The sequence below is a fragment of the Poecilia mexicana genome, unplaced genomic scaffold, assembly GCF_051168715.1.
Source record: "Poecilia mexicana isolate PSO_F unplaced genomic scaffold, ASM5116871v1 scaffold_10, whole genome shotgun sequence".
NCBI classification, from domain to species: Eukaryota; Metazoa; Chordata; class Actinopteri; order Cyprinodontiformes; family Poeciliidae; genus Poecilia; species Poecilia mexicana.
In genome coordinates this window covers 14,480,120-14,501,731 of record NW_028263379.1, presented here as the reverse complement: position 1 = coordinate 14,501,731, position 21,612 = coordinate 14,480,120, and the positions used below count along the sequence as shown (strand labels likewise).

At 37.7% G+C, this 21,612-nt stretch overlaps 1 protein-coding gene across 2 annotated transcripts in view; it reads left to right on the top strand.

The window, feature by feature from the left end:
• Positions 1-21,612, top strand: part of atp8a1 (ATPase phospholipid transporting 8A1) — a 102,489-nt gene that overhangs the window by 27,637 nt on the left and 53,240 nt on the right. Inside the window, exons 5-15 of one of the 2 annotated variants that reach the window (XM_088009449.1) lie at positions 201-246; positions 432-472; positions 2,680-2,753; positions 4,798-4,867; positions 4,968-5,095; positions 6,090-6,201; positions 6,502-6,667; positions 11,475-11,602; positions 12,260-12,337; positions 12,448-12,536; positions 18,621-18,693. In XM_088009449.1, coding sequence (XP_087865575.1) covers positions 201-246; positions 432-472; positions 2,680-2,753; positions 4,798-4,867; positions 4,968-5,095; positions 6,090-6,201; positions 6,502-6,667; positions 11,475-11,602; positions 12,260-12,337; positions 12,448-12,536; positions 18,621-18,693 — 1,005 coding nt within the window. Of the gene's footprint in view, positions 1-200; positions 247-431; positions 473-1,944; positions 2,019-2,679; positions 2,754-4,797; positions 4,868-4,967; positions 5,096-6,089; positions 6,202-6,501; positions 6,668-11,474; positions 11,603-12,259; positions 12,338-12,447; positions 12,537-18,620; positions 18,694-21,612 lie in introns of both variants that reach the window. The other variant, XM_088009450.1, reaches the window with a different exon arrangement.

Sequence of the window (21,612 nt, the reverse complement as noted above, 5' to 3'; positions counted from 1 at the left end):
GGTGGTCTAAATCTCACTTCAGCTCTATGATGCTAATTTATGCATCTGCAGCTCTGTCTCTTAGTGTAAAAAGTAACTTCTTACACTGAAAGATGTTATTTATTTAATAAAATAACATATTTGGAATACAGTTTTTGTAATCGCATTTATTTTTTGTCTCAACATGAAGCGTGCTCAAGGTAAATGTTTGTTCTTTACAGAAACGCCACAAAGCTGACAATGTTGTCAACAAAAAGGAATGTCAAGGTACTGCAAACACTCTCCTGCTTTGTTGAAAACCATAGAATTTGTTTTTGCTACATGTATGCAGAACATCCGTGTCAGTATTGTTTTCTACAAACAATTCTCTTTGTCTCTATTTTATTCCTGTTCTGACTTCCACTTTTGTCTTTGGCTCCAACTTCCTCACCGTAACTCATGAATCACCACAGTCTTAAGGAACGGGGCCTGGGAGATTGTGCACTGGGAGAAGGTATGTGCCCACAGTTTGTCACCGTTTCTCATTTCACTAATAGGAGTTGAGACACCTTTATACTCCGATTCCCTTTAGTATGCCTTCTAAAATAATTATACAGCATGCCCATATGGGGGTGGCCTTTGGAAAGTGAGACCAGAGGACAAAGTGGAGGTTTCCCCTTATGATCCAGTTCTTTAATTTCTGTTGCAAAATCAGGCCAGCTGTAGGCAGAGTGTCTTTAGGTGAAACAGAACCGCTTGGCAACTTTGCTCAGCTTTTAGTAAGAACGTTTTGGCTCATGTTTTTGAACATTGTTCAGACAATACCGCTGTGATTTATTTCATGATGTATTTGTGGATTTCTTCTGAAGCATCAGCAGACTCAATGTAATCATGCTGCAGTCTTTCTCATTGTTACTCTGCAGTGAAACTTGTGTATGCAGATTTGTGTGAAGAGCAGAAAGATGTACATAACACCTGTAAAGAGACTGCCGTCTTGTATTGAGGGCTCCCAGGTTGTCTCAGGATTCAAATGCAGACTGAAAAAGTCTGTGCAGCAACAACTGAGAGAGGAGGGAGGATCAACACAATCTAAGCTCTATGCCACTAAAGAATAGTCTAAAAGCACATTTTAACTAATTTTGAAACCATGATAAGCAGTTCATGGCTTGTGTGAGAATTAGTTTTTTTCCTCCTTCAGCTCTACCGATGCAATTTGAGATTAGGCTGAAATTATTGCAAATAAACCTTCCCAAAGTAGGAGTTGGTGCAAAGTTTACAGGAAGTAGAGTTGATCATGTGTGCTGTAAATTTAGTTCCTGTTGGATGGAAATCTGTGTCCCTTTCCTTTGGTTCCATGCTAATGTCTCATCCCGTTATAGACTTGGGATTCTCTAAAAAGCCAAAGTTTAAATAATTGATGAGTTTTTCCTCTTCAGCATGCATTTTACAAAAGCATGCTCTGTTCCAAATTTTTGTCCTGTGGTGTTTGTTCCTCTTTGGAGCATCTGGAATGAAGCCAAAGTGGCAAACTTGTATTTTCTTTTTTTTTTTTATTTTAAGTTCCTGTCACTTCTTGTCATTTTTATGTGCAGGAGAGAATTGTATGTAATGCATTTATATAATTCCTTGTTTTTTTTCCATCAGGAAAGAACAGAATTGTATGAATGCTGCCTACTTTAGCTCATGTTCCCATGCAGATACTTGTCATATCCTGATTTCTTACAGTAAAAATGCTAATTAGAGACTATATAAATGTTCCTGTTTTAGTTACTGCCTGATGAACTGTGTGCAGGGTTCAGTGGTAATGGAAAACGACTTCAGCTGCTCCATCAGTGTCTTCTCATTACTATTACATGTTTCTGTGGTTTAATGTTCTCCCTGTTTTTTTATCATCCCAGCTGTGAATTTTTATTCCCATAGCTGATTTTACGTTTTCTGTGCTGTTTTATAGGCAGCACGCAGCAGTAACCAGTTTATTTTTCACAGGTCGAAGTGGGTGATATTATTAAAGTAAATGGCAGTGATTTCGTTCCTGCGGATGCTGTCATTTTATCATCCAGGTATAGGAATCAGCCCCGATGCAAGAATTTTTTATTTTATTTTATTTTTTTAGGAATCTTTTTTCCCGTTGCCCTTTTTCTCCTGACACTCTCAGCTCACGTTAAAGAAGTGATGGTTTATTAACCCTTTGAGTCAAGATTTTCAACGATTAATCTGATGCACAATTAGAAATACATAAACTTTTGTGTGAGGTAATGACCATCATTTTCTTTGGTGGGTTGTAAGTAATGTGATTTTTGAACTAGATTTGAGCAATCATGTCTTCATAAGCCTATTGATCTCCTTCTCCTCTTCAGAAACTGTTTGGATTTGGTCTAGATTTGACTTTTAAAAGCATAATTTGACTCCTCTGTAATATATAAAGCTAAAATCCTGCTCTGGTGAAGCAGTTTCACTGTTCAGCATTTTTTTTTCTAGATGGTTTTGTGAAAAGGAGAACACATGGAGAAGCATACCTGTGATCACACAGGACTGATCATCGTGCTATTCCCTAAAACTGAACCAGTTGTCTCTCTCCCCTTCAATGTTTTCTTTTCTTCTCCCATCCTTCCTCTTTTTTTTTTTTTTAAACCTCTCCTTCATCCTTTCTGGCCTCCTGTGCAAATTACTGCCACACTGCCTCCGTCTCGCCCCCTGCTGGTGTGTGGTTGGTAATATCAGGTGGCTGTTGGGGAAGTAGTCAGAGCTGCAAATGGAGATCATCTCCCGGCTGACCTCGTCATTCTGTCGTCCAGGTCAGCAAACCAGCAACATGTAACCAACTGAAACAGCGGTGGGAGAGATGGGGGTGGGGCTTTGTTACAACTGGGATCAGACTTTATTTCCACTCTGCAGGAAGGAAGGGGCCTGTGACTTTTTTTTTTCCCCGTCACCGAAAACTTGTTAGTTAAGTTGATTGCACTGCCTTTGTAAAGTCTTCCATACCACTTTAACTTTCCACATTTTGCTACATCACAACCATAAACCTCGAATATAATTTGAGATTTTATGTCACAAACAAATGCAAAGAAGTGCAAAACTGTGGAAGGAAATAAAAATCTGAAATATGTGGTGTGCATTTGTGTTTAGTGCCAATGCTCCCAATTACAATCTAGTGCAAAATTGAAGAACCTTCTGGAGTCATCTAATAAATACAGTTTTCCACCTGTGTGTAATTTAATTCAGTATAACTCCAATAATTTAACACATTCTGCAGGTTTTTAATTTGATCACTTGAGCTTATTTTATGCAATATTCAAAATACAAAAAATTGTGAATAAACATAATTAAATTCCTTTTTTAAATAAAAAAAATATTGTATTGCCTAAAACGCAATAGAAACATACCTTTAGTGTACATTTGATTACTTGTAGCAAAAAATGCATCTGCAGCTTAAAAAAAAAAAAAAAAAAATGTTCTGTTGATGTCTCGAAGAAAACTTATCAGAGTCTGCTGGAGAATTGAAATTGGCAGAGGGTCACGATCCTGGAGGGCAGATATTCAGCCAGAGCTACAGTGGAATAGTTTGCATCAAAGCATGTTCTTTAGTTTGGAGAAAGCAGATACAGCCAGACCTAAAGGCAGCTGAACATTTTTGAAAGTGTGTGAAAAGCGTTTTAGAGAAGCTCTCCAGCCAATTTGACTGAGCTCAGGTTATTTTTCATGGAAAAATAATGTGAAACAACCCAACATTTGTAACTTTAGCTGCCTTCATCGAGGGCAAATGCAAGTTCACTCCACACTTTGATTATTTGTTAAATGGTGTACAATAATGCTCTACTTTGTGTTTGTTTTGTGGTTGTAACTTGATAAAATGTGGTTTGAATACTTTTAAAAGGCACTGTACAAAAAAATCTTTCAAAAACTTTCAAATTGTGATTTCACTTTAAAAAATCACAAACTGTTTACTCTTTTACTATGATATTGAAATGTCCTTTAAACCTAACACTACCAAGTGCTCAAAAAGAGACTCCCTCTATATCATGCTCTCTTTTGGGTGTGAATATGTATTTTTCGTATTCATGTCCTTGCATGGCTTGCATTCCACTGCAGCCTGAATGTATCAGCTTTATTTGAACGGCTTGCATGCAGTCACATTTCAAGATGAAATCTGGAAGCCATCTTGGATTTCTATTGTGCTAATTTACTGCAACGCATTCGTGCTTTTTCACTTCAGTTTTAATTCACTTTGTCATCGCTGGAACATCCTCCTGCTCATTTTTATCAAATCAAGTCTTTTGTGCGAGAAGGTTAATCTGTTAGCAGGGCTGCTAACCAGCGACCCAACTCAACATTTAACCTCAGGCATGCGCTAACCCGCTGTCGCTTTGCCAAGAGTCTGTCTGAGACCCATTTGTCTGCATTGTTTGTTGTGCTTGGTATGCCTGCTTGCTCCTGACACCCTGCTCTGATGTTTCCTCTCTGTGTTCCTTTTGGACTTTATTCTTGCTGCTCTGGAAAGACAGTTTAACTCATGGGGAAACAGCAGCCCCAAACAAAAATGTTGTCTGGCCTCTAGATGTTTGCTGTATATTTAATAGACAGCATCAGTCAAACATTGGTGGCGGTTTTTGCTGGCTTCAACATCTTTGTTTGTTGCGCTTTAGTCTTGCTGTTTCTCTGCTGTAGCCTCTTAATCTGTTACTGTAGCTTTTTACTCATTGATTTCCTGTTAACGGTTTGATATGGAAACATTCTAAGCCAATCAAAGTTTAAGTCACACTGATACAGAACCTCACTGAATACAAATTGCTGTTACTTTTCTGCTCCAAGATTCTGTATCCTCTTCTTCCATAACAGTGAACCACAGGGTATGTGCTACATTGAAACATCTAATTTGGATGGAGAAACAAACCTTAAAATCAGACAGGTTGGTGTATAGTCTCTATTTTTTTTTATTTGTTTTTAGTTGCAGCACATAGGTTTACAGCATAGAAGGAAGTAAAGTTGTGTTTTGGTCACAACTACAGGGTCTCCAAGTGACTGCAGACATAAAGGACATTGACAACCTGATGCGGCTGTCGGGGCGGATGGAATGTGAAAGCCCAAACCGGCACCTGTATGAGTTTGTTGGAAACATCCGCCTGGTTGGACACAGGTGAGCTCAGTTTCAGCCCTGCATATCAAATTATCTGCCTCACTTTCCATCTCAGGAGCTCATTTGTCAGAAAGTCTTGCCTTTTATGGTGTGGGGGAATAAGTACAAATTTCCAGCTGCAGTCATATTCATTTCTTTTGGATGTTTTTAAATGGAAGCTCTTTGGTCTTTTTAGGACGTGATGGAATTATTTCAAATGTCTGCAGTGAAAAAGCGTATTAGTAAACATTGCTAACCCTTTTTAGTATTGCTTTCAAAATAAAATTATGTTCTTAACAGCATTCACGCTGCTCATTTTTGGTAAAGGTGATTTTGAGGAGGGGGGCGGGGGGGAAATCATTTTTGCCCAAAATATAACTTTATTATCGTAGGGCCTTTGCCAGCTTATTTATGTCTGATTAATTTTCTCCTGCTCTCTTTGATCATATAAATTGTATTTTAACAAGGGGAAGTTCTCAATAAACTTTGTTAAATTCACATACTTCAATGCTTTTGTTTGTCAAACACATAATGAATCTGCACTTTTATAAAACGCTTCTCTGTAGGTATTAAGTTTTTAATAGTGGCCACCCTCGAAACTGGTGTTTCTCTTTAATAAACTGCTACATCTGTCAAAGGTGTCACTTGCATAATTTAAAGACATTTGTGATTTTTCAGCTGTAGCCACCTCTGCCATGGTCAGAGAGGAAAGTTAGAATCGGCCGATTCTGACTTTCTAACTAACTGCAGGCTCTCACACAATGACAAAATCAAAGTGGAGAGAAAAAATCTGCATAAATTTAAATGAATTACACATTCATTTAAATTAAGTTTATGTGGAGTTTAAAGTGAGGGGAGAATTAGCAACTGGTCCCTGCAGACACAAATATTTGCGATTATTTATTTCAGCCCTAATTTTTTTTTTTTTTTTTTTTTATCAGTTTGGGGAATGATTTCTGAGGGAAACGGAGGTGAAGTTTGAAAACCCTAACAGTTGTGGTTCTCTGTACTTCAGCACCGTTCCTCTGGGTCCAGACCAGATCTTACTGAGAGGAGCCCAGCTGAGGAACACACAGTGGATCCATGGAGTGGTTGTCTATACGGGACACGACACCAAACTCATGCAGGTAAAATCGTTTTTTTGGAATTTCTCGTTTGCACCAACATTTGTTCTGTAGAGAAATATTCTTGTGCATTGATGCATTTGTAGAAGATATGGTAGCTGTTTAAGGGTTAAAAGGATTGAAGTAACCACTGCTGTTTTAGCTTCAATGCATTTGATTTTCTGAAGATATTTTGTAACAAAGACACCCATATACCAAATGTTCTTACTCCCACTTGGTAGCGCGAAGGGACACCGCAGTTTTATTATTATTTTATAAATTTTTTTTGTTTGTTTGTTTCCCATCTGCTCAAATGTTGGTCAGAATTCCACCCGGCCTCCTCTGAAGCTCTCCAATGTGGAGCGGATAACCAACTTTCAGATCCTCGTGCTTTTCGGCTGCCTCCTGGCCATCTCCCTCATCTGCTCCGTCGGCCAAACCATCTGGAAGTACCAGTACGGCGACGACGCCTGGTACATGGATCTCAACTGTAAGAATCCAGGCAGCCGCGGCTGCACCTCTTATTTCCACATATTGTGTCTCACTTGTTCATATCGGCTTTTTTTCCTTTTGCCATTTTGAGTTCCTTAACAGCTAGTACGCGTTGTGTTTTTCTGTTGCTTTAGTTAATTTACATTTTGTACAACAAGTGAAATATGTGGCAATGTGGGAATAAGTAAAGTCCAAAACATTGTTTGTGATGTGGATGAATGTCATTGAAACAGAAATGGTTGAATATCACTGCGCTGCTGTACTTTTTGGTTCTTTTCTAATGTTCTGTTTGATTTTTGTTTTCTTTGTTGTCGTTTTTTAACAGCTCCAGGTAACAACCATTTAAAAGCCTTGGCCATCCGTGAATGACCCTCCCTTACTAACCCCTTACTGAAGCTCTGCCTTTGCTAAGCAAATGAAGCCCCCTACCCTCGCCCCCTATATCGTTGTCCCACTTTGTATGGGCCCATGCCATGGACAAGCACAGACCAGGGATCCAACAATAGGTTTCTCCCCTCCAGCTCTCTTATACCTTCTTCCAGTTATTTTCAGTGCCTGATGCAAACTGTTTCACTTCTCTTCCTTGTTTTTTGATTTGTCACGTTAAACTCTTTGCAGTTTCCAGCTTCAGACCTTTTTTTTTTCTTTTTTTACTCTAATTTTTCCTGCAAGAAGAGAAAGGCAGATGAGATTGTGCCCGTTTTTTTGTGTGTTTTTTTTTTTTTCATGGCAGGAAGCGTATGTGTTTGCAGCTAGAACATAATGTGTTGCAACCCAAGGGGCAAGAGCTGACATTTTCTAAATGCCTCTGCCGCCCTCTCACTCGCATTGGAGTTTTTCCAAGACGGATAAAAGAGGAAGGATGGTTGGTGGAAGGCAGCTTAGTTCAGTGCACTGCAGAAGTATCCACACTCCTTGAACTTTCCCATTTTTAGTCACATTACAACCTCAATCTTCCATTTATTAAGATATTATTTGTTAGGGTTGGCAGATATTGCCTAAAATCATATCAGACTCTACATGTAGCTCAGCATCTTAAAGGGACAAGAGCATAATCTGCCAAAAAAGACAAAAAAGTCCTTTTCATTTTTTTAAATACAAAAATGGGCTAAATGATGTTGGTCATTGTTACATATTTTGGTGTTGGTTAATTTTCAGTTAATGACCCAGGTCTATTATATGTGCAATTTTGAAGAAGGGATATCAGACATGGCTTACAAATATATTTATTAATTTTAACTGCTCAGTTATATATATATATATATATATATATATATATATATATATATATATATATATATATATATATATATATATATATAAATAAAGGTTCAATATATATCTCAATATTATTTGATTTGATGTAGTTATTTTAAGATACTTTAAAAAGAGTAAACTTCCTTGAAAGCTAAAATTAACCTGAAAAGGTGAATGATGGGAAAACTTGAAGAGAAGCAGTCAAGTGACGCCAGATTACCCTGGATGAGCTGTGGAGATCGAAAGCTCAGGTGGAAGTATCTCTCCACAGGACAACTATTGTTCTTGCATTCTACAAATCTGTACTGAAAAAAAACAAACTAATTTAAATATAGTGGCACAACATTTTTACCCATATTGATAGTCCATCAATATGCGGCTTTATTTTTGTTTCAGTACAACACAGTGAAGTTTGTGGTTGTTATGTTACCAAATATTAAAATGCTCGATGGTTATGAATACTTTTGCAGAGCTCTGTATGTACTTGTATGTGTTTTTTCTTTTTTTTTTTTTAATGAGTTGTTGGTCTGTCTCGATGAAGCTCTGAACCTGGTATGCAAAGTGCTTATCGTGACTTCTGCCATTTCTCTCTACCTTGATGGGCCTTTTTAGGACAGGTTGTTCCTCTGGCCAATTCAAGCTTGCATTACAACTTACATGGTCCCCTTTTATTCCTACATAAAGTTAGTTTAGTTTCTGTCGGCTCAAAAAAAAAAGGTTTTAACACTGTCCCCACCAACATTAAAACCTTCATCTAAAGGAACGTATGTCAGAGGTCAAGGAAGTGTGAGTTGTAAAGCAAGTATCCATGTTGAAATACTTTTACTTCCATAAGGAGCTGTTGAGGCTCTGTCCAGTGCATATTATCCAACCTGTGATAAAAGAGAGGTGCAGAGATTGTCATTTATTGTGTTGACACTTTTTATATAAATCCATCAGTTAATCAACATCGCTCTCATAAATGCGGACAAAAATAGTCACTGTAGTGCTGACTCTAACCCCAGGTAATGCATTCTGGTTGAATAAATGGATAAATTTGACTTTGAGATGTTCAAAAGTGCTGACACTGGTGATTGCATTTGATTGGGTTAGTGCATTGTGACAACTGATGCAGCTTCCCAGTATAAATATGCATAACCTTTCTTTCTACTTTGGGTGGTTAACATGGAAGATGGTGTAATTTATCAAAAGAAAATTTATACAATCAATAGATCTTGATCCCTAAAATAAAAAAAAAATAAAAAACTTATTCAATTTATTATAATTTAAAGTTGCAAGTGTAATAGAAAATAATAAAAAAAAAATACAATTACAAATTTTACTACTTAAAATTGCTGCAATTGTTTGTTTTCTATCTAACAGCTAAAAAAACTATGCTTTCCAACAAGAACTTTACCTCACGTCTCAAGTCACGTTTCCACTACAGCTTCCTAAAAGTTTACTTAGTGAAACTTTTAAACTACCTATGTTTCTTTTTGTGTGTGTTTTAGCTGTTGGGACTGGAACCTGGGCTTTTCATGCGATTCAGAGCAGTAACTCCTTTAGCCTCTGCGGGACAGAGATGCAACAGCTCAGTCCGGTATTCAGTAAAAAAAACTAGGAAATCAGCACTAATCATTTGATAGTGGTTATACTGTAAAACCACACTCTGCCTCTCCAAGCTTTGATGATGAAGTTAGACTGGATTTCGAATTAACTGCTGATTTTGTAGGAAGAATGACCATGGACACATAGGAACACTGCAGCGACAAGTCTGCTCTGTTCAAGCTCTAGATATGAGAAAGACCAACAATCCTGGGGAGTTTTGATCGTTTTAATTTGGATCTCGGAACGTATTAACTGAAAAATATTTTAATTTTATGAATTAAATCTCTAAAAACGAAAAAAGCTTAGCAATTTCTACTAAAGCTGCTGGGTTTTATCAACGTGCTTGAACGTAAGCTCTGTAAAACATTGATTTTTCAGCATAGGCAGCTATTGTTGTTCACAAGCAAAAATACACAACTCCAGTTATGAAATTCAAAGTTAACAGAAAATATAACCGGCAGAGGATTAGATTACTGAAATAAATTGCTGGAGATGTTCAACCAAAGAGTGACCTTTGTCCTCGTCGTACTACGAAGCTCCACCTTTAAAAAAAAAAACCCTTCCTCTTTATGAGGGCCATTTTTGAGGAACATTTTGACCCAGAACACGGACAGAGTCCCAGAAATGGTCCCTGCAGTGGAAACGCCTCCATACACACTGGTTGCAGTGTCTGAGTCTTTAAGCTGTTTTTAAACGGGGCGAGTTGAATCCTTGCAAATTTAAAAATCGGCTGCATAGTTTCACACACTTTCAGACAAATAGTTTCACATTTACTCAGCATAAAGGTTAGTTCTGTTTTAAGGACAAACTATTGTTGGATAGTAGATATGTGCACAAATATATTTGGCCCAGCTTTGCTTTCAACGTGATTTGAATCATTTGAATATTTATTTATTTTTCCCTATTTTAATGTGCGACACCCCAACTATATTCAAAAACTTAAAATAATGAAATGAGAAAATGCAATTTCCTTTTTCTACTTTTACATAAATCTTCAAATCTTTCACCATTGCATTAGATTAATCTAACCACACTCTGATGACCCGAAGAAAATAGGAATCAACAGTATTTTTGCATCTTTTAACTTTGACTTTGCATGTCCTGAATTGCTGGTTTGATCTATCAACTTTCAGTCCAGTATTACTTTATCTAATACCGACTTACTGCCAAGATTCCTCTCTATCGTACTGAGCCTGCTACTTGAAGTAACCGAAATGACGATCACACTTACACTTCTACTGATGCAATCCACCCTCTCTTTTCCACTTTTTGCCAGTTGAGAATGTGCTGTGGACTGAATCTCCCTCCTTTGTCTTGAGAGCATCTGAAATGTCTGTCTTCCTCCTCACTTCTTCAAAAAACAAAGCATTATTCCCTTGTTTTCGTGTTGTAGCTGTAGCTTTCCATTGTGCCACTTCCTTTGTGTTGTGTCGTTTTCTTTGCTTATGAAATCATTCTGTCATGGGGAAGGGCTGGCCCTCTCAATCGCAAAGCTAAGCTCAAGGCTTGGGTTGAGGAAGGTAACATTTGCATCTCCTGCAAGCTGAGGAAAGGTAAATCACATCCCTCCTGTTTTCATATTTCGTGTCAGTGGGGTTACATGTTGGTCATTACCAGTTGTTTGGGGGCTTTTTGCTGGGACCAGTATCATTTCTTGCATAGTGCTTTGTAGAATTCATTGCCTGGATCATGCTGGATGCCAAGGCTTAAATCTTTGGGACTTTGAATTGGATTGCTAATCGGTTGAGAAAAAAAAAATGATGAGGTTGGGTGGAAGAAAAGACCACTTTCAGCTAATGCTCAGCATTGGTCCAAAAGCACTTTGTGGATTGGCTGAATGTTGATCCTCAGCTGGAAGTAGCCTTTTGGCATTTTGATTTGACTAACTGGTATTACCAAGCAAAGACTGATGAGTTTTCTCCTGTTTCATTGCTTTTTGTCCAAAACGTTTCCCCTGACAGATGGCGGGGCTGCCAACTTTGGCCTCAACTTCCTCACCTTCATTATCCTTTTCAACAACCTGATACCAATAAGTCTCCTGGTCACACTGGAGGTTATCAAATTCATCCAAGCCTTTTTCATCAACTGGGTGAGTCAATACTGTTCATTTTCATCTTGTCTCACTGTAAACATTGCAGGGTTGACATGACTAAACAAAATCAAATCATTGAAGGCTCTCACTATTTCTTCAGTTAAATATTGAAAACACATTTCATCTCAAGTTTTCTAATGTTTTATTTGGTTTCTTGTAGAAAGAAAATTTAGAAATTAAACCTTTTAAGTTGTTCATCGGTAAAAAACAACAACTTTGGGTTCAATTCAACAGTACAATCAGCAAGCAGATGGTAAACAGAACTGAAATGAATTTGTCAGACTACCATCATTCATGGAAATGTTTTTCTCAGCAAACAGATTTTCAGGTGTATGCTTGTCATGCACACTGAGGAAAAATGCTCAGAATATGTGCATCTTCAATCCTACATGATCTGAAGTGTATGACTGAAGATGTAAAATGTTCTTATGGTAATCTTCCTAACTAGGTCAACCCACTATGTATTCCTTCTGTGGAACCACTTTTTTAAGCTAACCTGCAAATACTTAGTCAGTTTTCACATTCTTAATAAAACTCCAGCGTTCCCAGAATAAAGTTCTGGGAATGTTATTCTTTTTTATTTTCTTCTTCTCCCTTGCAGGTCAGAGCAGGTTTTGAGTTTTTGCTTTAATGGCTGCCTTTGATCCCTTTTAGGACACCGACATGCTGTATGAGGCCACAAACACACCGGCTATGGCCCGCACGTCCAATCTGAATGAGGAACTAGGCCAGGTAAATGACTCTGCTTAAATGTCTTTCTCTTATGGAAGACTGAAGGAGTTTTACGTGTGGATTTCGGAATCCACTGTGCACCCACAAGCGTTTTTTTTCTACCCATACAGGTAAAATACATTTTCTCTGACAAGACAGGAACACTGACCTGTAATGTGATGCAGTTTAAGAAGTGCACCATCGCCGGTGTGGCCTATGGGTATGTCCTGCTTTCTCTTTTCCTGCTTTCCACCCCACCTCCCATACCTTTGCCTCCCCCATAGACTTTGTTAAATGCTGGGTATGCATCAGTGTGCATCTGGCATTTCTCTGTTCTTCCTCACCGTCTCATTAGCAGCTGCATCGGTGTTCTTCTGCCTCTGAATGTTAACTATAAATAAAACCTGGATAGAATTTTGCAAGCCAAGGCTCTTCACACCATCGTCTTCGCAGCCCTTTGGTGTTTGCAAAAATTAGATTTTTTTTTTCCTGTTTGTACTGTATCCTTTTATAGATGCTGATGTAAAAGCTAATTACCCTCATCTTTTTTTTTTTGTTTTTGTTTTACCAGACATGACATATTTCTAGCAACATTTTAACATTTCATTAAATCAGTTCTTGGATTGTTTTTTTTTCTACTCTGATTTCAATTCTCTGCCTCAGTGATTATCTTCAACAAATACAAAACAAGTGGGCGAGCTGAGTGCCTTCAGAGAAGCAAAGCAAGCGCAGGCGTGAGAGTACATGATTAATCCCATTATGATTCAATTAAAACGTGTGATTGATGAAGTTCACACTGAAGGACAAAATACATTATTTTATCTGGTTGTCTTTGCTCCCATTAGGCTGTGATTAGAACCACTGTAAAGTCGCCTTGCTCATTCCCAGTGTTGGGAATAAGCAAGGCGAGCTCAACAATATCACTCTCGAGAGTTACAGTGGAGAAGATGTTGTTGACGTGCTGCCACAGAAAAATTGATGCTCGCATTTCAGTTTAAAAACTATAGATGCAGAGGAAAGACAGACGTAGATTTTTTTACATTATATCTTTGTCTTATATTTTTTCTCCTTTTTTGAGGGATTTAGTAGTGTTTTGATTGAAACTTTCTTTTTTCCTTAAAGACTTTATTTTAGGCAGCAGTGAAAAGATGCATCAATTTAAAATTTAGCTACAAAAGGTAAAAAATGTGGGTTAATAAGCAGAAACAAAAAGTTTAGCATTTATGTAATGTTGGGGAGGCTGGTTGACCTTTTGTTTTCTGTAAACTTTAAGATTTTTATAACTACACTGGTGTAAAAAAAACAAAAAAAAACAAAAAAAGAACATTTTTCCTGGACAAACCAGCACAAACGTCTAACTCCATCTTTCTTATATTTGAAGAATGTGGAGGTGGAGTGGCAAGGGCTTTCACTGAGGTCTTGACATGTCGAAAATACAGTTTCTCTTTAAGTAGCTTTTTCCATTTCTGTGGCGCCTCGGTCTTCATTTTAAACTGCCCAGTGATGTTGACAGTACCTAACTTTCAGCCCTGTTCCCCAAGTGACAGCTCGTACACCATACCGTGTTTTTGCGATTGGATATTTGAGTTTCTAACCAGCAAGTCGCAGCAGGTCAAGCTGAAAATAGGCCAGTTTCATCACCTGGCTGTTTTTCTTTGCCTTTCCTTCTCTCTTTTTTTTTTTTTTTTTATATCTCTGAAATGGGTATCTCTTCAGTAAGGACTCATTTGTGCATCGATGAACAATTGATCAGCGGGAACAATTGCTGATGTTTGGTTCTATTCACCCTTTTAGGCTCTCAAACTAAAACAGAGCGGTTAAAAAAAAAATGCTGAATCGTTGTAGTTTGCAGAAAACCACATAGTAGCTCCTTTGTGTTTTTGTAATAGATTTAATAAATCTATCAATCTGGAAATGATTATAAAATCGACAGATTAGCATACCAGAAAATATAAGCATTTGACTCCACCTTAGAGCGTTGCACTCAATTAAGGGAAAATGGGGAAGCATTTTAGGAAATGCAAAGACAGAAAAACTGCACACTTAATCAAAAATAAATGTGAAATCATGTGCTTAGCTCCTACTGAGTAGCGTGACTTGTAATTTTTGTCTCGGCGCACATACAAAACCCCCACTGACACCGCCGCCTGCGTGTGCGCTTCACCACAAATTAAGTACTGCTGTAATTAATAAAGCCATGCCCAAGGGTGTAGACATTAATTAATTCCACTGGATTGGAGTTCAAGTCTGAAGGAGAAATGATGTTGGATTTAAAGAAAATGTCTCTCTGAACCCTTTGGGGTGTCTGGACTTTAGTGAAAGCATATATGCGAGTTAAAATCCCAACTCGCCAAACGTAAGGTTGATTTAAAAAAAACAAAAAACATTTGACGCCAAAAATGTGCAGACAGATTTATTTGTTGTTAATACTGTTTCTTTAGCAAAGCCTAAAGCCTCACAGAGCAAAGACCTGTAGAAGACCTGTAGTGTTCTGGCGAGCTTTATTATCAAAAAGAAATCATTTAATATAGTGGTACATCAACGGTCTCTGTAATTTTGAACGTATTCAGTTTTAGTTTACATTATTCTTGATCACTGTAGAAATTAGTTTGTGATACGCAAATGCTACACATTAATATTATATTCTCCTTTCTTTTGTAACAAGAAACAATTCAGATATTCATTACTTTTGCTAATTGTTGATACACAACTCACTGATGTCTGAACTTTTTGAACTTTTAGTCAAGTTGAACAATCAAAAGCTGACTTTTCTTTTATATTAATGTAAAAAATAAAAATAAAATAAAAAATGCTGTTGTGCCAGATTAGTCCCATTCTTGGGGCCCCACAACATGTTTTCTCAACAAGTTAGGACTGTTTCAACAGCAAAAGTGGGTCAAGGACACTATTCAGCAGTTGGTCATAATTTAATGCCTGATTGGTGTACTGTTCTAGCTTCGAGGAGCTGCAACATTGAATACATAACATGAGCTGAATACCAATGCTTTCAGTTGACAGAGAAAACATGCGTGTGTAAAGGATGATAATTGGATGCTTTGAGGCCAGGGCGGTTTGAGGCATAGAGAAGATTCCTGGTTTATAGAACGCCCCTCTGAAACAGCTACCACCCACCAGGCCATTCCTGCATTTCTTCTTCTTCACTCCCAGCTTCTATTTAAATGTAGTGCTGCTTGTGTGTAGCCCCTTGCAGTAAAATCAATGTGGTGCATCTGAACACTTAATTAGTGAGCATAGTAAGTTATCTGACCTCTGATACTTTAACAGCCTCATTTTAACTCCAGTCCTGGCGCCTGAACATTCACACACATTAACCAAACACTTTGTCATCAAGATGCTTTATTTTCTTTTCCACCTTCGCTCCAGCAGCCATGTCCCTGAAGCTGAGGAGGGTAGTTTTGCAGAAGAAGACTGGTAAGATGATTGGTGTGAGAAAAAAAACAAAAACAACAACAACAAAAAATGGCTGTTCTCCCTGCCTTTGTGATGTATTAGTGCTGCATTGCCTTGTTGAAATGGTGACTTTGAAAACAATACCTCAGTGTGTGATTCCTCTCTGTGGCCGTGCAGTACTCTCTGGACGTGTTGTGTGTGACTGTGACTCTTGACACCATGTATATCTGTTGTGATACAGATGATTATGGTTAATATTTGTGGCAATTCTTTAAGAACAAACTGTGTAATTTTGTTTAATGCATGCATACCTCTGCAGGTCTGATTTGATAAAACAATTATCATAAAAAAACATTCACTGGTAGTTATTGAGGCTGAAACTGTGGTTGTCATTTGGCATGTTAACATTTGTTTGACTTTGACAGTGGCTGCCACTTATATTTATAGCCTCCTCTCTTTCATATATTTGCAGCATGGGTTTGCCTTATCCATTCTAAGGAGGATTTCAATCTGTTAATATACTTGCTGCAGGCTTCCTCCAAAGCAATTTCTTGACTGATCTTTTTCTTAAAATTGAAACATTCAAAAAAAGCAAGCGAGCCAGTAAGTTCACTTATGAGTTATTTCCCTCTCATAGCTGGAACAGGACAGCGGGGTGTGTGAAAGTTGTGATCTACATCGGATCCCTGATTATTGACCATGAACTGCCTTCACCCTTGTTCCCATAGCGACAGGACCTGAGCGTGCTGGCAGATAATCAATATCTCGATCTGTTCTCACCCAGTCTAGCTTCTAGCAAATTTCATTGAGACAAAAGACGTGGCAAGCTGCTCTATTTGTATCATATAATGATAGAAAACATGTGAGGAAAGAAATGCCACATTTAGGCTTTTTTATGAAGTAAACCTTTATTCAGTGACCTGAGCATGGATAGCTTTCCCAAACACTAGTTTGTTATATAAGGAGTCTTAATTTTTCATATATCATTATCCTTTCCCTAAATTTGTCTCCTTCTTTAGTTTTTAAGCTGGCTATCAGGTTGACTTTCGTGGTTCTGTACTCCTCATCCTGTTGGATTAGAAGGAGTAACAACAGCCTCTGTAAACTGTCAGTCAAACTCTGTGCTATGGGCAACGCTGCTGTCTGCCTGATCTATAGGACTCTATTTATCCTAGAGTCAGATTGATCCCTGCTGGACACTTGGTGGGAGACTAGTGGCTATTTATAAGTTTACTTCCCTTATGTTACAAGGATGAAAAAACACACTTTGTTTCTTACAAAAATATGAAATCAGCAACCCTTATTTTGCAATTTTCTTTAGAAAACATATTTCTCAATAAATTGCAATAATATTAATGTATTTCAGTAATTTATTGCCATTAAAACTCATCATCAGGGTCCCCAAACTCAGTTTCTCAGATGAGTAGAATATTACGTTGAACTTGCCACAGGTTAGTCTCAAGTCTTTCCGTAAACATATTTAGTCAAGCCTCAAGTCCTTAGCTTTCTGTTTTAAATCCTAAACAAGTAAATGAACAAAATACATATAATTTAATTACTGTAAAAAAAAAAAAAAAGATTACCAAGTGTCTTTGTTTGGGTTTACTGGGGAATCATACCATGAGACTTTAGAAACCAGATTTCAGTTTCGCTCAAGAAATAAAATCCTTGTTGCTTGTACACAGACCAACTCAACTTCCACTCAACTTCCCAGAAGTATTCTTGATTGTAACACTCTGGTTGCTACTACTTCTTAGTATAACTGCAACAGCAATCCTTCGCTTTACTGTCACCGATCACGCAACACTTCTGTATTAAAAATCCTTCTTTTGGTCTCCTATAATATTCATTAGCCGTGTAAGTGCTAATCATCTAAATTAATTGGAATAAGTGGTTGAAATGTATCACTCTGTGTGTAATTAATTTATAAAATGAGCTTGACTTGAATTGCAGAAATCATTTAACTTTTCTCATATTCTAATTTATCTAATGCACCAGAATAAGCCAGGTCAAGAAGTAATTAGCCATTTACACGAAAACAGAGATTAACATTTGAGCGTGGACTCTTTATAAAATAATTATCTTTCACATCAGGGCTTTGTTTTCGGAATTATCCGCTTCTGGCAAAGAGGAGACAATCCCAAGTATTTGCTCTAAACATTGCTTTCTTGAAGCCCAAGAACCCGACATTTGCATTCTGCCTACAATGTAGTTGATTCAATTTATGTCAATACTGCTGGCACACAGCACTGACTGCGCTATTAACTCTTAGAGATCTGTCAGCATTTAGGTAATAAATCAAGTGAGAAGCAGGGTCATTTTTCTCTTAGACTTGTGGAGAACATGTTTCTTTTGCAACCACAGGTGTCATATGGTGCTGCCTTTACATATGTTATTCTTAAGTTATTCTTTAGAAGTGCTCTTTAGTTTTTAAACCTAAGATACTGTGTAGTTTCTGGGAAACTAAGATATGAATGATACTCAAGTTTTTTCCACACTATGCACTATTAATGTTTACAATTAAAGTTGATGGAGATATTTGTATAACTTCTAGGTTTTCAGAAAAAAATGTGGACAAGAGTTTGATCTGCCTTTAAAATGATTTTCTCTGATGGTGCAGTAGCAGGAAATAAAATAACTTAAATTTTGGGGAAATCCAAAAGTTCTTGTGGGACCACCAGAAGAAATAATGTCCAGTTGCTACTGCCTTTATTCTTTTGTCGTCATCTTCATTGCCGTCAAATTGCACCTTGATTGTAATGTTTACCGCTCATCTGTTATTTACCAGTCAAGTCTATTGTTTGGTAACTTTCCACTCCGCTTTTAGTGTTGTTCTGTTGCTCTATCAAAGTGTGTTCTAGTGAGGCGACATTTCCCCTTTGCCTCTCTCCAGGCACAGCACACACTCATCAGAGGAGGCTGGATTTAATGACCAGAGCTTACTGGAAAACCTCCAAAACAATCACGTAAGTAATGCCACGGATCCCCGTCGCCTGCCTCCACTGACTGCTGCTGCTTAGGACAAATTAAAAGGGATTTTGAGTCCAACTCTTAGATGTTGTGTAATTTGTTCCTTGCCTTTTTGAGTAGGCTGTTTCGGCATGTGTGTTGGTGTAATTTACTAAGGATTCCATATGGTCACATGGTTGTTTTTTGCTCTTATACATAGTTTGTTTGGTTGCTTGAAATCCTTGAGAAAACATCTCATTGAACTTCAATGAGATGTTTTTGAGGTTTGGAAAGTGCTTGATTTCTGTAGAAAGTCCTTGAAAGTGCCAAATATTCAAACTGCAGAGTTTTGTTATAAAGTGCAATCTAATGTTTGATTATTAGCCTAATTTTGGAAAACATTATTTACAAACTAATCTTTTCTTGTTTTAAGTCAGTTAGAATTACCAACTTTTTTTGCATTTGCTAAATGGCAGAAAACTTACAATGAACATTTTAGAGATTATTTTTTGGGACTGACGTTTTGTGATTAAACATTTAATTTGAACAGGTGTGTCATTTACTTTAGCATGATTTTTTTTTTTTTTGGATCGTTTCAATGCAATGAGTCTTTATGAATTCTCAACGATTTATTGATTTGTATTGAAGTAAAGGTTATAATAGTAATAAAATATATAATATTATAGTAAACTAATACTGCCCGTTTCATATCATTTGTATTATCTCCTTAGTGTGCTGCTGAAAACTTACCTTAGACATGCTGTGGGAGAAATGTACAATCCTGCTTACAGTTCTGTATATTTGGAACACAAGTATTTAATATTAGTATAGTTACACCTTTTTTAGACTATATTTGAAGTTACTGTAAATATTCAACAACGCCCAGGACATCAGCGAAAGAGAAATTTATCCTAAAATTTACCAGACACTCTCGATGTGAAATAAGGGAGGCCTTCATGACCATCAGCAGACGTACAGTAGGTTGGGTGAAGACTGTGGTTGTGTTGCTTGTGAGTCACTCAGCTGCACAGCAGAGTTGAGGAGGCAGAATGTCAGATCTAATTATGTACAGTATCTCTGCTCAGGGAAAATGGTAATCCCACTGTGATGTTTGCTTTGTTATGACAGCAGAATCTGTTCACACATTGGGTTTGTCTAAGGTCTGCTCCGGCTCTGTGTTGATAGGCCCTCGCCCACTGCTAATTACCCACCGCTGTTTTAAAACCACAGTCTCTCTGCGGCTTCGGTATTAATTCTGCTCATGATTACTCTGTTGTGCTGAAGCAGGAATTCTTATTAGGTGATTAACTGTGAATGGTTTTTTAACATCGTAGCACTTTTGCTGTCCATTATTTTCACACCTAATATTTCTTTATTTGCTAAATACAATCCCAAAACTCACCAGTTGCTTTATTGGGTACACCTGTCCTACTGCCTGTGAGCACCAATGGCAAATGAGCCAATCAGATGGTAGCAGCCCAAGCATAAGATGTGGTGAAGTTGACGTTTTATGGTGCAAACTGAGCTTCAGAATGGAAAAAATTATCTCTCAGGTCTACAGAGAGTGGTCCCAAATAGAAGATAATAGGTAGTTGTGTGAACAAAAGGGCCTTATAGGTGTTGGAATGTAATGGGAAGACTGGTTTCTGATGACAGAAGAGCAACAGTAGCTCAAATAATCACAGTCTGTAGCCATGGCATATAAAACAATGTCTGATGGCACAAAATGTCAAAGTTTGAAGCGGATGGGCTACAGCAGCAGAAGATCATCTTTTTTATTTATTTATTTTCCCTAGGTTAATTAGTTTCTAACAGAAAATTGTTGATTTCTGAGTGTGCCTTTAGTAAAGATGGCTGTTTCTGATTGGTCTTTACTCTAACATCTAGTGATTCCTAGTCCTTCCTGACTTTTACATATATTTATAAGCCACAAAAAAGGTAACATTTTATTTTAAATATATTTTAACACTAAAGCTCATTTAACACTGTACTAAAATATCACTGGCACTCGCATGGCAGTGCTGAATTCACTTCACGCCTAGAACTTTCACTCTGCAAACACTTATAGACTGTGATGAGGATTGTTGCTGGGACATTGCTCACAGTTTTACATGTCTGGAGGCTGCTTGGAGTCATAATGTTGACGCCGTGGTGAGGAGGTCAGGAGAAGGGGAGAGTTAACAGTTCTGATAAAATGAAGCACCTTGTAGCGATGTTTATGTTGGACTTGCTGTCTGCCGAGTTTCACCATCTTGAGTGTTTATTCACTAGCTCTCCTCTTCACTTTCTCCTGACCCTTCAGCCTCTTTGCACGTTGGTCAAGTCTGAACTCACTACTGCTGTGGCACAAGTTACCCAGAATTCAGTTTGAGAATTGATCAGATCTATTGCATAGATGTATTGGGATGGTTTCATTACCATTCGTCCAAGCAGCATTACCAACAACCTTGTGTAAATTCAGGTTTTTACAGTTAAATAATACAGATTCTTAAACAAAGACCTAATTTTTCCTTTTTTTAAATTATGACTGAGTTCCAGGATGGACATTTACACTAATCATCCTTGAGCTCTTAAGCTAGTACACACAAGATCTCTCTCTCTCTCTCTCCTACACATCCACATCCACATGTCCTTCAGAGGATACCTGTCAACCCAGACCAGATTAGCATGCTGCCAGGAGACAGAGGGGACTCTCAGCGCCACCTGGACTGTAATAGACTCTGTGTATTTTCACTCACAAGTGGCCCTTTGATTTGCCCTTTTGTGTCCCTATCATTTATTTTCTCCCTTGCTCCTTTCATCATAGTTCTCAAGGCCAGCAGAACAAATCTACTAACAATGTCAAGTACACAGCTTTGTGTTTAAGTAAGAGAGTGAAAGAAGCACTTTTTTAAGATAATCACTTCACAGATTCATACACTTTAAAAGCATAATTA